The sequence below is a fragment of the Nelusetta ayraudi genome, unplaced genomic scaffold, assembly GCF_046127955.1.
Source record: "Nelusetta ayraudi isolate G7.1 ecotype Tasmania unplaced genomic scaffold, CSIRO-AGI_Nayr_v1 ptg000071l, whole genome shotgun sequence".
Lineage (NCBI taxonomy): Eukaryota > Metazoa > Chordata > Actinopteri > Tetraodontiformes > Monacanthidae > Nelusetta > Nelusetta ayraudi.
Window position 1 is genome coordinate 5,069,012 of NW_027466121.1, and position 14,274 is coordinate 5,083,285.

The 14,274-nt window shown below is 52.6% G+C and overlaps 1 protein-coding gene across 1 annotated transcript; it reads left to right on the forward strand.

The window, feature by feature from the left end:
- Window positions 1-3,267: 3,267 nt before the first annotated feature.
- Window positions 3,268-13,515, forward strand: LOC142899175 (uncharacterized). Its single transcript, XM_076042650.1, has 6 exons — window positions 3,268-3,426; window positions 5,833-6,226; window positions 6,670-6,745; window positions 7,468-7,546; window positions 10,275-10,401; window positions 11,505-13,515. Exons 2-6 carry the CDS (start codon window positions 5,876-5,878, stop codon window positions 11,934-11,936), a joined length of 1,065 nt encoding a protein of 354 aa, XP_075898765.1. The 5' UTR covers window positions 3,268-3,426; window positions 5,833-5,875; the 3' UTR covers window positions 11,937-13,515.
- Window positions 13,516-14,274: the final 759 nt, after the last annotated feature.

Here is a 14,274-nt window from a genome sequence, read left to right on the forward strand (position 1 = left end):
ACCCCGTGTCCGCTTGCGACACAGCTGCAGGTGAGGGCACGCTCTCCGTCTCTCTGAAGCATGTGTGCGAGTGGAGGGGGGAGGGGTGGAGTGGGAGTGGTGAGGTGGAGGGGGGCGGGGGGGGTCAACTGAGGCTATCCGACTTAATGTTTTCAGCCACCAACTATCACAGCCGCCGAGTCGTCGCGTTTGGGAAATGGGAAGCAGATGCCCGAGCATCTGGCGAGTTCAACGCAAACACATGAAACAAACCTCGAGCCTGCTTTTCAAAACTTCCAGCCGCAGCCTATAGGGGTGACGCGTCGCACTCGACCGCGCGCGCACACACAGAGGTATTCTATAAGAGCCGCCATTTGGCGGACGCCCCTGCAATAAAGCGAGCTTGCAGGCTGTAAATGATTCTTTTTCTTTTTATGAATGAGAACGAGAGAGACATCCTGGTCTCTGCGGCGGCTGCGGAATCTCGGACAAATTGAAAATCACAGAGCCAGTTTGTGTTGTGTGACTCATCCCGGGATCCTGACGACGGGAGAGCGGTCGGATAAAAGAGTCCCCCCCCCACCACCACCGCCGCCACCAGCACCAGCACCACCTCTCTGCGAGGCGACGGGGACGAGTCAGGTCCGTTCCACGTGGACGCCGGCCGGATTATTGTTCAATAAACAAACATTCCCATGAGAGGTCACGCGGAGGATTGAAGCAAGACGTGACAAAGGCTTCCAGACTTTCACCTGCAGACTTAATCTTGTGACTCACTGGACTGTGCAACACTGCCAGGCCTAAAATTCTTGTTCTGCGTCCACACCATGTATAAATTATAAGAATTGGATACCGGACTGGCAATAAGGCAGCGTGCTGATTTTTCCCAGTGGTCACTCAAGGTACTGCTGTCAAAAGAATTCCATTGGGCTTGAAAAGCATTTTTCCCAGAGGCCGCAATACGAAAAGAAAGGCCTCTCAAACGGCTTGGGGGGACGACTACGACCTGAAACGCGGTTCATAGCAAATCTTTCTATTGCAGATTTTTCAGTCATGGTCACAGTTAAAGGTCAGAAAATCACCAGGTTTATATCCCCAGCGTGACGTCACGGTGCTGCTGTGTCTCAGCTCGTCCTGATTGGCTGATGTGTGCTGAGGTATCGCGGTAGTTACAGCGGCTCTTTGCGACCTCTAATGCGGAAGTCAAAAACATTTTTCGGCGTAACGAGCAACGTCATTCAAACGAACGGGCCGCCATATTGTAGTCTGGGGGCCTGGTCCAGACAGTATCGAGTGTGCCGTTCCTGTTCTTTGATCCACACCCCCTCCTACGCCCCCGCCACTGCCGCCAAAAGATTTAGATGTTTCCTGTGCTTTGAGCCGGGGACGTGATGTATGGTCCGCACTGGCCTGAGGACAACAGGGGGAAATGACAGCTTTCTGCGATCTGTGTGGGAAGCTCTCGGACGTCGCCAAGTCTGGGGTCACGGGGGTCTGTGGGCGGGGTGGGGGCGACGGGAGACTGATTATGGGATGTGTAGACGTGTGAGACGTTAAGGGACGATTAAAATCCGACGCGCTGAAACGGGCCAGATGTCGCACCTCAGGTGTCTGCGGGCGTGAAATTTTTCACAGCGGGACGCGACTAAAGAGGCGCAGCGCCGAAGAGTAACCCTGCTGTTGGGGACAGCGAAGCTGCTGCTGCTTCTTCTCCTGCCATCTTCTCGCAAAAAAGTAGCCACATCCTGCCCTCTGTGATCCCTTCACCGCATCGGCCGCTTTTAGAATCAAATCACCACAGCGCAGTCTCGTTATGAAGAAGACCAGAGACAGTTCCGAGAGATTTACATAATTTTTTTTTGTTGTTGTTGCGCCGGACAGATTTTCACCCAATCGTTAAAGCAGTCGTCGCTTCAGCCGACGTCCCCGAGCGGCTTTTTCACATGTGACCCGTTTGCCCTCCCTGCGACGAGCCGCGTCTTGTGCGCGCCGCTCGTCCTCGTCGTGAGCTGACGAGGACGAGAGGGCTCGCTGCGCTTTTTTTTTCCCCTCTCTCTCTCTCTCTCTCTCCCTCAGATGGGTGTCTCCCACTTGCACGTGATCACGTTTGCTGTGAGAGGGTTCGTGACTCACTGGCTCCAGGCGCAGGGTCTTCGTCTGGCTGCTGATAAATAGCTGCTCCGTCTCATCCCACCCTCGCAGAGACCCCGTGAGTCATGCCTTTACCGTCAGCGGTCGCATAGGAGGGGAGAAAACAAGATACAGGTTAAATATTTGCCATGCCATTTGTTTTGGGTAACAGAGAGTCACGCCTATGAAGTTCTACTTAACAATCACAGATTATGAGGCTTTGACTGCAGGTGGTGTGAGGAAAATAGCAACAAACTCACTTTTTTAAGGAATTATACAGCTCAGACACCTTATTCACGTGGCGTATGGATTTTGGGATGCTTGATATAAAATGACTGTATTTATAATAGGCTTCTTTAGCTATTATTATTATTTTTTTGAATCACTTCAATACAACACAACCTGTACTCAAATATATACTCAAATATCTTAAATATGAAATTTCTGGTTTTTCACATTTTCACAGAAAAACAAATGAGGTAATGCTCTAAATAGGTCATGGCTGCATTGACCATATGTAGACCAATCACAGTCAACATTAACAAACAAATATGTATCATGGTTTGTAAAAGCAATTTTTAAAACTTTGTATTGCCCAATATAGGTGTGCTAATAAATGAAAGCATAATTGCCATCACCTGGTACATAATTTTGGAATTTTCTGTAAAGCAGCCCTTAGCAGTTTTTTTTGTTTGTTTGTTTATTTTCATCTTACTGGAGTATCTCTAAGCAAACTCCCACATGTGTTATTTAACAACGGTTTTTAAGTTTGAAGAGAAAATGTTAAATAAAATAAAATAAAATAAAATAAAAATCAAGAGAAGGAAAAAGTGCTGACTGTGCCTTTACCAGGCGGTTGAGCAGCACTGACATGCCACAAGTCAGGCATTATCGTCCGGGTGATATAATGAGGAAGAATGCCTGTGGAATGACCAAAACTAGCCCCGGATTGACTTTTCGCTCAGCTGCTGATGAAACCGATCCGCGTGTCCACGTGTTTGTGCCATTTCCATCTCATTTGCGTATGTAAACCGTGCGCGCCAATCGGCGGGCCTCCACACGGGCCGAGGGCGACGATTGGCCCGGCGGCTGCGCGCACGGGACGAATGGAGGAGGCGGTCCCCTGCTCGTCCCGCCCCCTCGACAGACACGTTTCCCTGCGAGAAGCAACACGGGGCCGCTCGGCTGGCCGTAACGTCCCCACACTCACACGCCGCACGTCCGACACATCAGCTGCTCCGTGACCCTCCAGTCTGTCGGATTAACTCGCCCGACTACGGGACACTTTAACCGAGCAGATCCATCCTGGGAAGGAAGGTACGTAGCGTCTCCGCTTTTTACCCAGAAAACAGCAGCGCTTGCTCGCGTCTTTTGCTCGCGAGGTGGTAGTTTGGTTGCTTTGCTTTTTTTCCCCCCCGTGTCGGTTTGTTTGTTTGTCCCGACGTCGAAGCGGTGGAATTTGCCGCATCGCGAACCCGGGATAGAGTCGTCGGCGGGGGAATGAATCGGTGTGACACGGCGGGCGAAGGGCGTGACGGGGATGGTGAATGAGCCCTGCCGTCTGTCCGTGCCACTTTTACGGCAGAGAAGGGGATGATGTCGCGGTGCGGAGCAGCGGAACACCGCGGCCGATGGAGTCTTTTGTGTCTGCGAGCCGTCGGATGCCAAACCCGCGTCGAGGCGGGGCGGGACGATCGGATCGCAGCGTCACAATCTGTTTGTCTGTTTTCCCCCCCTCGTATTTAACATTGTGATGTCACGAATTTGAAGGGGTTTCTCTTCGCTTTTCTCAAACCTGGAGCTCCGTGCCGGTTGGAGGAGGCCCCGGCATCTTCCGCTCCGCCGGCTACCTACACAGGTAGCCGCGGATCAGAGAGGCTGGTCGGATGGGAGAATGTGTGGAAAGAAAGTGGAGTCTTTTTAAGAGAAAAAAAAAAAAAAAATCAGCCACAGCAACGATCTCCAGTCTCTGCCGGACTACATATGTAATCCGATGTGTTGTGTCGCGTTGTCCTGTGTTCAGAGGCCCGGGGCATGTGAGGAGACACACGTCCCATGTGTGCGATGGTAGAGGACAGAATTATTATATAATTGTTCTCCTCTATTTTACTGTGTAAGTCCACGGAGGGCGTGTCTTCATACACACTGATATAGGGGTGTAGTAAAAAAGAGAAACGGCGAATAATGCTAATATATATATATATATATATATATATATATATATATATATATATATATATATATATGTATACCCTCTCTTTTGCGACATTATTTTCTAACTTTATCAGAATTTAAATTTGAATATAACCTGTCCCACCACCGTCACTGCAAATCTTCTTTCTCTTGAACCATCAGGTTGATGATGTGATACAATCAAGAATTTGTTCCAGCTTTTTTTTTCTCTCTCTCTCTTCTTCATTTTAAAGTTCGGCTAGCTCTAGATTTTCTTTTTCTTTGTTTATTCATCCATGCTACTTTTTTTGTGAGGCGTTTAAGGACAGACTGAGATTTCACCCTTTTACAGTGAGCTGCACTTCGGTGCCCTGAATCTCCCAGTTACATCATTTGTATACGGAGCACACTCATTTATTTTACCACTGCTGTTTCCCCTATTGTGTGATTTCCTGGCCACTGCACAAACATTTACCTTTCGCCGCCGTGTTGTTTTCACAGAAATCGGTCAGCTGTGGCCTCGGCCACCCAAGGGCCATACATTACAGCCCACAATCGGGAAAAAAAAAAAAATCTATTTTGGTGTCCTGGCAGAGCTTTGTAAAACCACCTAAATCTCTGCTCCACCCTGTGCCTCCAACAATAAGATCAGAAGGTGGCCGTCCCGTCAGACAAAGGACCAGGGAGCAATTAAAGCCCTCTGCTCTGTGGATCTCGCAGGATGCAGGAGACTTGCCAGGCACGAGAGGAAAAAAAAAAAGCTCTAAAGTCCTGAAATAATCTCCCTGCTTGAGAAGGTTTGCTCTCACTTCCCTTATCTTGTAATCATTAAAGGGAATCGTGTCGGCGGTGGGATGCAGCGCGGCCCGCCGGCGCTCGAGACTCAGCGATTGGACTGAGGAGCAGGGTTTTTTTTTTTTTTTATTCATGAGGCATTGTGCTTGTGAACAAGCAGAGCCCCCTGTATCCCCCGACCCTCCTCAATCGCACTCCCCCAACCCAACGCGAACAACGCAGACAAACGCACGAGTGTCATTCGTGTTGATGTGCGGCGTTGAAGCCCCCCCTGGTCGCCAGGGCGGCCACAGCCTCTGCCCTCTTGCTTTTGAATAAACAACGTTGGCGTTTGCGATTGTGGCAAAGGCAGCTGGCCGAGGCCCCAGCTGACCGAAGCTCCAGGCGGACGGAGGGAGCTTAACCCGAGCCGAGCCGAGCCGAGCGGGCGGTTTTGAAGCGCGGGCCCCGTTCCGGAGATTTACGACGGGGAGCAGCGGAGATCTGAAGGCCTCGGTGGGATCTGAGCGTCGTTTGGTCTCTGCTTTTGATGCTCGCCGCCTCCCTTTTTTTTGGGGGGGGGGGGACTCAGGTGTCGCATCTGCAAAACAAACGGGTCATTGTCGTCCCAACAAAGCGCCGCTGCCACCATCTGCTCCGCCTCCGTCCTGTGCAATTTATTCGCACCAGCACGGATACATATGCATTTCTTTTTTTTCCACGGCGATTTGTTAATTCAAAGCTCTTTGGTCACAGCTGTGCTTCTCCTCCGCGCAGGTTTCCGTGATGGTCAGTGCCAGCTAAGAGCCTGCAGCCGAGGATGTCTGCCACGGATTCGGACAACTCCATTGACTGGCTGGCGAGCGACGACGACGAGAGCGAACGGGAGTCGGACTCGGGCGGAAAAAGTCGAGAGTCGAGCCCCCCGCCGCCGCCGGCAACGGCGCCGCAGTCGAGCGCCCGCCGGGCCAAGGCCCGCGACGGCTCTCCCCCGAGCTGCGCGGTGACGTGGGAGCCCGCCGCAGGACTGTGCAAGAGGCAGCAGGGGGAGAGGACCAACCCCCCGCACGCACTGAAGAGGCCTCACGGCGCCGCCGAGGAGGAGCGCAGCGGTGACCGCCCGCACCCGTCCGGACCGCCGTCGGAGGCGGACCGAGCGTTCGGCCGCAAGGTGAGCGCCTCTCTTCTTCTGTTCTTCTTCCTCCCCCTGCCACACGACCAGAACCCCCCCCCCTGCTGACTTGTGCTTGCAACAAGGCCTCGTGCGCGAAACTTCCAGTAAAGGGCGGCCCGACCCGATCGTTCCCTGTGAGCTGAATTAGTCACGTCCCTTTTTCTGAAGAAGCCTTCGTCAGCCTGTCGTAAATCAAACCCAGTGAATCAGCAGGATATGGGGGGAGGGGTGGTGGAGGTAGCGTGGGAGGTGGTGGTGGAGGGGGCGTGGCAGCCTCTGAGTTGCGTGCATCGGGCTGCGCTGCCGCTGGTGCTGGTGGAACCCTGGTGGTTCTTTCAGAATCCGGCGCCGAAGATGCTCGCCACCCTACTAACGATCCTCTGTCTCTCTCTCTCTCTTTCTCTCTCTCTCTCTCTCTCTCTCTCTCTCTCTGTCCGCAGTGCATGGAGCTGCAGTGCTACATCCACCCGCTGTCCTCCATCCTCAGCGGCCTGCGCTCGGGGAGGTACAGAGAACGTAAGTGGCGACGCTCTCACACTCTTCCAACGCAACCCCCATTCACACCGGCCTCCTGTTGTCGCGTCGCGCAGAAACAATGGAGGGGAAGCAGAGAGGCTGCGAAACGCAGTATCGGGCGAGTGGGAGTATCGAGTAGCCACAAGTATTTCCTCCATGTGCGCGCGCGTGCGTGCGCGAGCCCGCGGGTCCCGGGTTCATTCGGGGTGAGGCTTCACTCAGCGGCGGGCCTGTTTAAGAGAAGAGGCCCCGCAGGAGTTAGAAAACACCAACGCCATCAATCTTCCCCTTTTTTCTCTCTCTCTCTCACTCTCTCTCTCTCTCTCTCTCTCTCTCTCTTTCTCTCTCTCTCTCGCCGCACTAGTTAAAGAGTGAGCAACGTCTCTCCGCTTGGCCGTAACAGCCTGGCAGCAGGACGTTCAGGAACAAAATGTACCTCGGTCGGCTGCCACGGCCGCCTCTCAGGCTGATAAGCCTTTAAGAGGGCGTGCGGCCTGTTTGAGGCGGCGCTTGTCCGGCACTCGCGACTGGACTTTTTTTTTTTTTTGTCTTTTCTTTTCCTTTTTTTTTTTTTGTTGAAACCAACCCCTTCCTGCCCACAGGAGCAGGGAGCTTGCTTACATTTCAAACAGACCCCCCACCGGCCAACCCCCGCCCATGTGCACACCACAGACTTTGTCCGCCCCTCACCCGACTCACGGCCTCAACTCTCTTTTTTCCAGGACTCAGCAGTTTTCAGGAGAGCGTGGCCATGGACCGCATCCAGAGGATCATGGGTGTCCTGCGGAACCCTCACATGGGGTAAGCAGCGTCCTCATCGCAGCGCTCCGTGCGCAGCGTTTATTGCTGGGTTGTGTTCGCGACAAACACGCCGTCACCGGCTTCCACTGTGAGTCAGTGGATGGATTTTAAAATCCCACTGCTGGTCTACAAAGCACTGAATGGTCTTGGAGCAAAAATATACGCTTGATCTACTGGTTCCTTACGAAGCACCCAGACCTCTTCGGTCATCCGAGAGTAAGAACCAAGCAAGGTGAGGCAGCATTCAGTTACTCTGCTCCTCATCTGTGGAACAAACCTGAAGATCTGAGCTCTGCTCAAACTGTCGGCGCCTTTAAATCAGGACTGAAATCCTGATTGCTCACTGTCGCGTACTGCTAGATTAAAATTCTACTTGCTTGCTCTACTGTATTCTGTTGCCTTTTTTTTTTTTTTTTTTTTATTGCTTTGTATTTTATTACTGCTGTGCTGCTTTTAATGTTCACGTAAAGCACTCTGAATTAGCTCGTGTTGAATTGCGCTGTGCAAATAAACTTGCCTTGCGACGCACCGATGACTTGCGTTTTGCAATTGCAAAACCTTCCGCTCGCTGCCCAGCTCCAACTACAGCTGCAATAGAGCCTCAGTGCATTTTTTTTTACGGTTGTAGTTTCAAACGACGGATTGGCGAGGTCTCCGGCAAGGCGCGGGGCGTCGCGGCTCTCAGCGTGCGGCCCCTGCGAGAAGCCGCGACCCCCCCCCCACACACACACGCGCGCTGGGGGTGAACTCACCGCGGAGATGAGCGACCGCCTCCGCCCTCCTCTCTGGAGCCGAGTGGGCGGTTCATTAAAAATGGAGCAGGCTGCTCTGTGGGAGCGGCGCACTCGCGTCCGCCTGATTAGCTCTCCACCAGCCGGGTGGCATAATGGGAGGATGATATCGGCCCTTTAAGGGATGGAGGAAGGAAAAGCCACGGTGGCCGGCCGAGCGCTTTTTTATCTGCGCGACCTCATGGCGGTTTGTCAGATTGGTTTTCACAGAGTTAAAAGGAACGTTTCCTGGAAGATGAGGTATTTAAAGGATCGCCGCGGAGGATCCGGTGAGCGTGGCTGTAAGAAAAAAAACAAAAAACATTTTTGCCGCGCAGGTCGTTTGGCACGCTTGCGTCTTTCTTTTCGGCAGCTGTGGCGTGGAACCACAGTTCAGGGTGCAACTGATCCCCTTTCTCAGCTGCTGGGAGCTGTGTGTTGCCACGATGCATGCGGTTGCCACTTCACAAGCGGCGCCGCTCTTTGCGTCGCCACGTACGGTAACAAGAAAACGCAACATTGTCGTTTCTTTGCAGTCAGTTGACGTTGCCTTGAAAAACACACGCGTGCGTTTGTTCCGTTCAGGCGCAGTCGATCTTTGTAAATGATACAAAGTGGACCTATAAAAAAAATATCTATAAAAAAAAACCCACAAGCAACATAATGACATGTTTCTGTAGACTTTGACTCATCTTGATCTTCCGACCATGTTACGCCATCTATCAATTTAATTATCATCCTTTGAAGCAAAACTGAAGAAGCAGTGGAAAAAAAAACAACCAGTGCTTGATGGATCTTTTAAAAGCAATGTGCGCCAAGATTTCAAAATAATAGTTGATTAAAAGCGTTTGTGTTTACACGGAGACTGGAGTCAGCTGGTGTGGGCAAGACGTAGACTGTCTGATTCTAAATCTTCCACCCGGGGCCTCTAAATGGTATTGAAGCAAAGCACATTGTAGCGTTAAGCCCAGGTAAAAATGTATTGACGGTTTGCCACTTTGCATCAAAGTGTTCGACGAAACGCTGAAGTGCTGCAGAGTTTCGGCCGCTGCCGCTGCTGCTGCTGCTGCTGCTGCTGCTGCGGGCCCTCGCCGCACCACCAGCTGCTGCCTTTATGCGGGCAGACAAAGCGTGGGTGTGGCAGCCTCCCTGCAGACAGCCGGGGCCCGGGCTGGAAGGTGTACCGCCTCCCTCCCTACCTCCCCTCCCTCCCCGCGCTGCCAGCTGGCTACCCCTGCAGCGACACAATGGCAGATAGGATCAAAGTGACTTTTTTAGCGCTCGCCGCTGCAGATAATCTTTCACATGAATTTAACATGGCCCCCGAGCGGAGTACGGCCGGGGGAAGGTGCCGATCATATGACACGGGGGCTAATCCCCGCCAGCCATCTGGTTTTGATGGGGCGGCCCGGCGGGAGTGGGTGGGGCCACCTCCGGGCCACGCCTCCCTCCTCCCCCTCCAGGAAGAACTGCGTCACTGCGGCCTGTTTACTCCGGCAGTGACGCCGCAGGGCAGGAGAGCGTCGCGGCTCCCGTGTTTATATTTAGAGGTGAGCGGAACTGTTGTACGCCGAAGCCACGTGTGGGGCCCGAAACGTGGTGAGCGCACTCGAGACAATTGGCAGCACGCAGAGCAGCGCTGCAGTCGAGACCGCACCAACCGAGACTGAGACATTATCAAGACCAGAGAGTATCGAGATTGAGACAATTTTATATCAAAGAAAAATAACAACAAAACAGAAAAAAACTAAAGAATCTTTTTTAATTTGCTTCTAAATCGAACAGCAGAAACGGGGCTCGCTTTGTCTTTTATTTCTCTCCCCCCCACCCCACCCCCGTCAACCGCCGCCAAACGGGAAACGCGCGGAGATTGTCGGCGAGATGCTGGCAGATCGCTCGCTCTCTTCCCTTCTGGGTTTCCCTCGCCTCACCTTCCGCCCTCCTGTTGTGTCTTTCAGGGGCAAATACATCAATATCATTCTGAAGATGGAGGAGATGCTGAAAAGCTGGTTCCCCAACGTCAAACTCCAAGACCAACCGGACGTCACGCAGACAGAGGAGGCCGTTCCCACCAAGAAGCTCAAGGTAAAGTTGCAAAAGGAAACGGGGGGGTGGGGGGGGCTGCACTGTTGTGTAAGACCCCACACACACACACACACACACACACACACACACACACACACCCACACACACACACCAGTCAGGCAGACAGAGCGCGCCGTCAAGGACATATGGCGGTGACGCAGTGAGAGCGAGACTGAAGTATCTATTATCATTTAATCACAGGTCTGGGATGAGGAGGGGGGGAGGATTAAAAGCTATTTTTACTCAGGCATTACTGCAGTCTCGGGTTCACCGGGAACAATGACAGAGGAGAAAAAGGTAATTTTGGAAGGAGTGTCCTGAGGGGATAACAAAGGTTCGAGTCCTCTGGAACATTCCTGTACGGTTAATTGGCCCGGATTTAATTTCTCGACACGCCCGCCCGCCCAAAAAACGGGAATTTCTTGCTGCCCTTTACCACCGCTGGTCTGTCTCTGCGGCCTCTGCATGCTGTCACTCAAGGCTATAGAGTTTTGATCAAGCTGCCGCGCTTAGCACGTCTGCTAGCCGCGGTGGGTGCTACCCATTTTAGAAGCCAGCTGGGTTTTTTTTTGGTTTTTTTTCAGCTATTTTTATTTTACGTTCAGCTAATTCTTTTTCATGCTGAAGACTTCTCACAGCAGCAGTCAGTGAGTGCAACAAATAGCAGCAGCTAAATGTAGACAGACTGAGCAAAGGTGTCAGGAGGTGCCGGGCAGGCAACCACAGTGCCAGACCAAACGCACGTGTTGTGTCGGTGGCGGAGAAGTAAAGTCATTTTAAAGTTTAAATAAATAAATAAATAAAGATGCGATTGAACCTGAGAGCTACTTCACTGGTACTGAGTCATATGAAGGGCAACCAGTGTCCTGAAATAACATTCTCTCAGTCAGCCGTCCTCAGTTATATGTGATTATTAGTGACACTGATCTACGTGAAGACGGCGATTAACTTAACGTGTTCCCAGCGGTGATTGCATCATCCCGTTGCTGCGTTGTGTTGAGGATTGGGCGGTTATTGCTGTCGGGCAGAAACCATTTTTTAAATCCGTTTGTCCTCGATTCCACTGCGAAACTCAACGACTCCTCCCGTCTCTTCTCCTGCAGCCTTCTCCCGAGTCGACCTGCCGGGCCGCCTCCGCCAGCGACTCGGTGGCCGCCGCCGCCGCCGCCGCTGTCATCCAGGCCCTGAGAGTGACCGACCTCACGCCCCCCGGAGCCTACTCGGCCAGTAACCTCAAGTGGCTCCACACCTCGCCCATCTGCTCCCCCACGGCGGAGAACCTGCTCTCCCCGAGAAACAGAGACCTAACCCAGGACAACTCGGTGTCGTCCAGCACGGACGGCGGACACGCTAAGACTGAGCCACTGGCCCGCAGGCCGCAGCAGCAGCAGCAGCAGCAGCAGCAGCAGCCGCCACAGCAGCCGCGGCCGCCCGGCAAGATCAACGCGCCCTGCCTCGAGAGGCTCCTCAAGGCCACGGAGAGCATCATCGGCCACAAGGGGGCGGGCGGCCTGATGGACAGCAGCTGGTCCTAGTCCACGAAGGGGGCGCCGGGCGTCCAGCTGGTGGCGACGCGCGGCCCGGCTCAGCCTTTTGCCGCCCTCCCCTCCTCGAACACATCGCCCACCTCTGCCGCCGGGCAGCCAGTCAGCTCATTCCAGCCTTTTTTGGGGGGTGGGAAGGAGCGAGGGAGCGAGGGGGTGAGGCGAGAGACGTCACAGGTTCCTCCGCAATGTGGAAGCGGGAGTGTCGGCGGCCGCCGTGTTCTGTCTGTCTGTAATGGAATGTGGCCTCCCTGACATGACAAGTGTCTGCTTTGTTTTGGCCGTTCCCCAATTTTTCTTTTCTTTTGTTTTTTTTTTTTTTCTTTTAAGGTTTCCTTTTGGTTTGCACTCTTAGATCGTGTGAGTGTGTGTATGTGTGTGAGTGTGAGTCTGTGCGTGCGTGCGTGCGAGCGAGCGAGCGGGACGGATCGGGGTTCACGTCGGGCCGAGCGACTTCACAACCGAATTGTTCCCGAAGCCCCCGGGGAGTTTTTGCAAATCGCAATAACACAGTTCTGAGCACCTGTGAAAGAAGCACCAAACATGCCTGAATTCGAACGTGAAGCGGCGGGCGGGGGAGGGGCTGGGTGGGCGAGGGGCGGGGCGGTAGGCGGTGGAGGGGTAGCGAGCTCGGAGCCTCTCACACATCCGGCCGGTCGGTTCAATGTGATGTTGTCCCTCCTCCTCCTCCTCCTCCTCCTCCCCCAAACCCTCCACCTCCCTCTTGACCCTTGCCCCCCCCCCGCCCTCTTCCCGACCCGACCGCCCCCTTCCCCCACTATCTTTTTAAGTTTATCAATGTGACTGTTACTCATTTGTATTCTTTCTAAAAAAAAAAAAAGAAAAAGAAAATAAAAAGTCTTTTTTGGTACAACTGCTCTACCTCAGCGGGCACCGCGTCGTCGCAGACAGTGAGCAGGAATGTGAAGCAGGACGATCTCTCTCTCTCTCTCTCTCTCTCTCTCTCTCCCTCTCCCTCCCCCTCCCTCACTGCTCCCTCTCTTCCTCTCTCCGTGAGGATCCTCTCTCGTGGCCTGACTGGTGCCATTGTGAAGAATGTCAACCGCAGATTTTGTTTTTCTCTCCCCCACGCCCCTCCTTCAGTAGAGTCTCCCATTAGAAGGCGAACAGTGCCTGTGACATCAAGCCGTGCCTGTAAGCCGCCGTCGGTGACGAGAGAGAGAACGGCTCAGAGTACCTGCTCCTCTGTGTGGGATGTACAAAATCAGGAATTCTCACTCTCCTGCCATTATTGTTATCGTTATTATTATTATTATTATTATTATTATTATTATTATTATTTCTCCCACACCGAGTAAATTATTCAGACCATGCCAACGCTCTGTGGTAGAGTAGAACGGTGTTTTCTTTTTCTTTTTTTGTTTCGCCACAGAACTGGACAGACCAGCAGGGGGCGAGGGCCGCGGGGGGGGGGGGGTTGTGGGGGGGGAGGTGTTTCTCTGTGTAAATCTTGCAGAAAGGTTGTCGATTTTACCCTGAAAAAAGTGGCCTTTATAGTGTGAAATTTTATACTTGCAAAAATAAATGTGGTTATCTTTGTTTGATGAAAGCTGTCTACCGCTTCCCTTTTTTTTTTTGTATGGTCGTCAATCAGAAGAAATTCGGAGAACCAGCGCTCACACCTTGAAATTCTCACCAGTGTATCGCGCGTCTATTATTCTCGTCATTTCGACCGGTGACACATTTCAGAACCGCTTCTGTGTTGCACGCAAGACGGAGGCCGTGGAAAGCAGAAGCAAAGTGAGTCTGTGAAACCCTGAAGTTTTGGTCCTTGTCTTCATCCCCCCCCTCCCCCTCCCCCTCCCCCCCTACCGATCGCGACCTTTGCCTCAGCTGGTAGCCAGCAGAGGGAGTGGACTTCCCGGAGGAATCGGAGACTTTATTCTAAGTATAGCAGGTGGTAATTTTCTGTGCTGCGCTTCCTCTGTTCAATGAAGTCTCAGCAAAGATTCACCAGCTCGGTATCACTTCTCATTTCACTGAAATGCAGCCGCTGTGGCAAGAAAGATCTTTTCTCTACCCCCCCCCCCCCCTCTCCCCCCCACCTGCGTGACGTGTGCAATGTTGCCGTGATGTCAAACCTGCCGACCGCAGTCTGCCAGTGTGACATACACAGTGCCGAAAAGAAACGTGGTCGTATCAGTTCGGGTGAACACAATCATAGATTTGATCGTCGTTTCAAAAAAAAAAAAAAAAAAAAAAAAGACAACAAAATGTAAGCGTGAGGTGTTTTTAAATTGAGCTTAAAATGTGATTTGATCTTACAAGACTTCAGCAGAAACACAGAACACAGCGCTTAAATCAACAA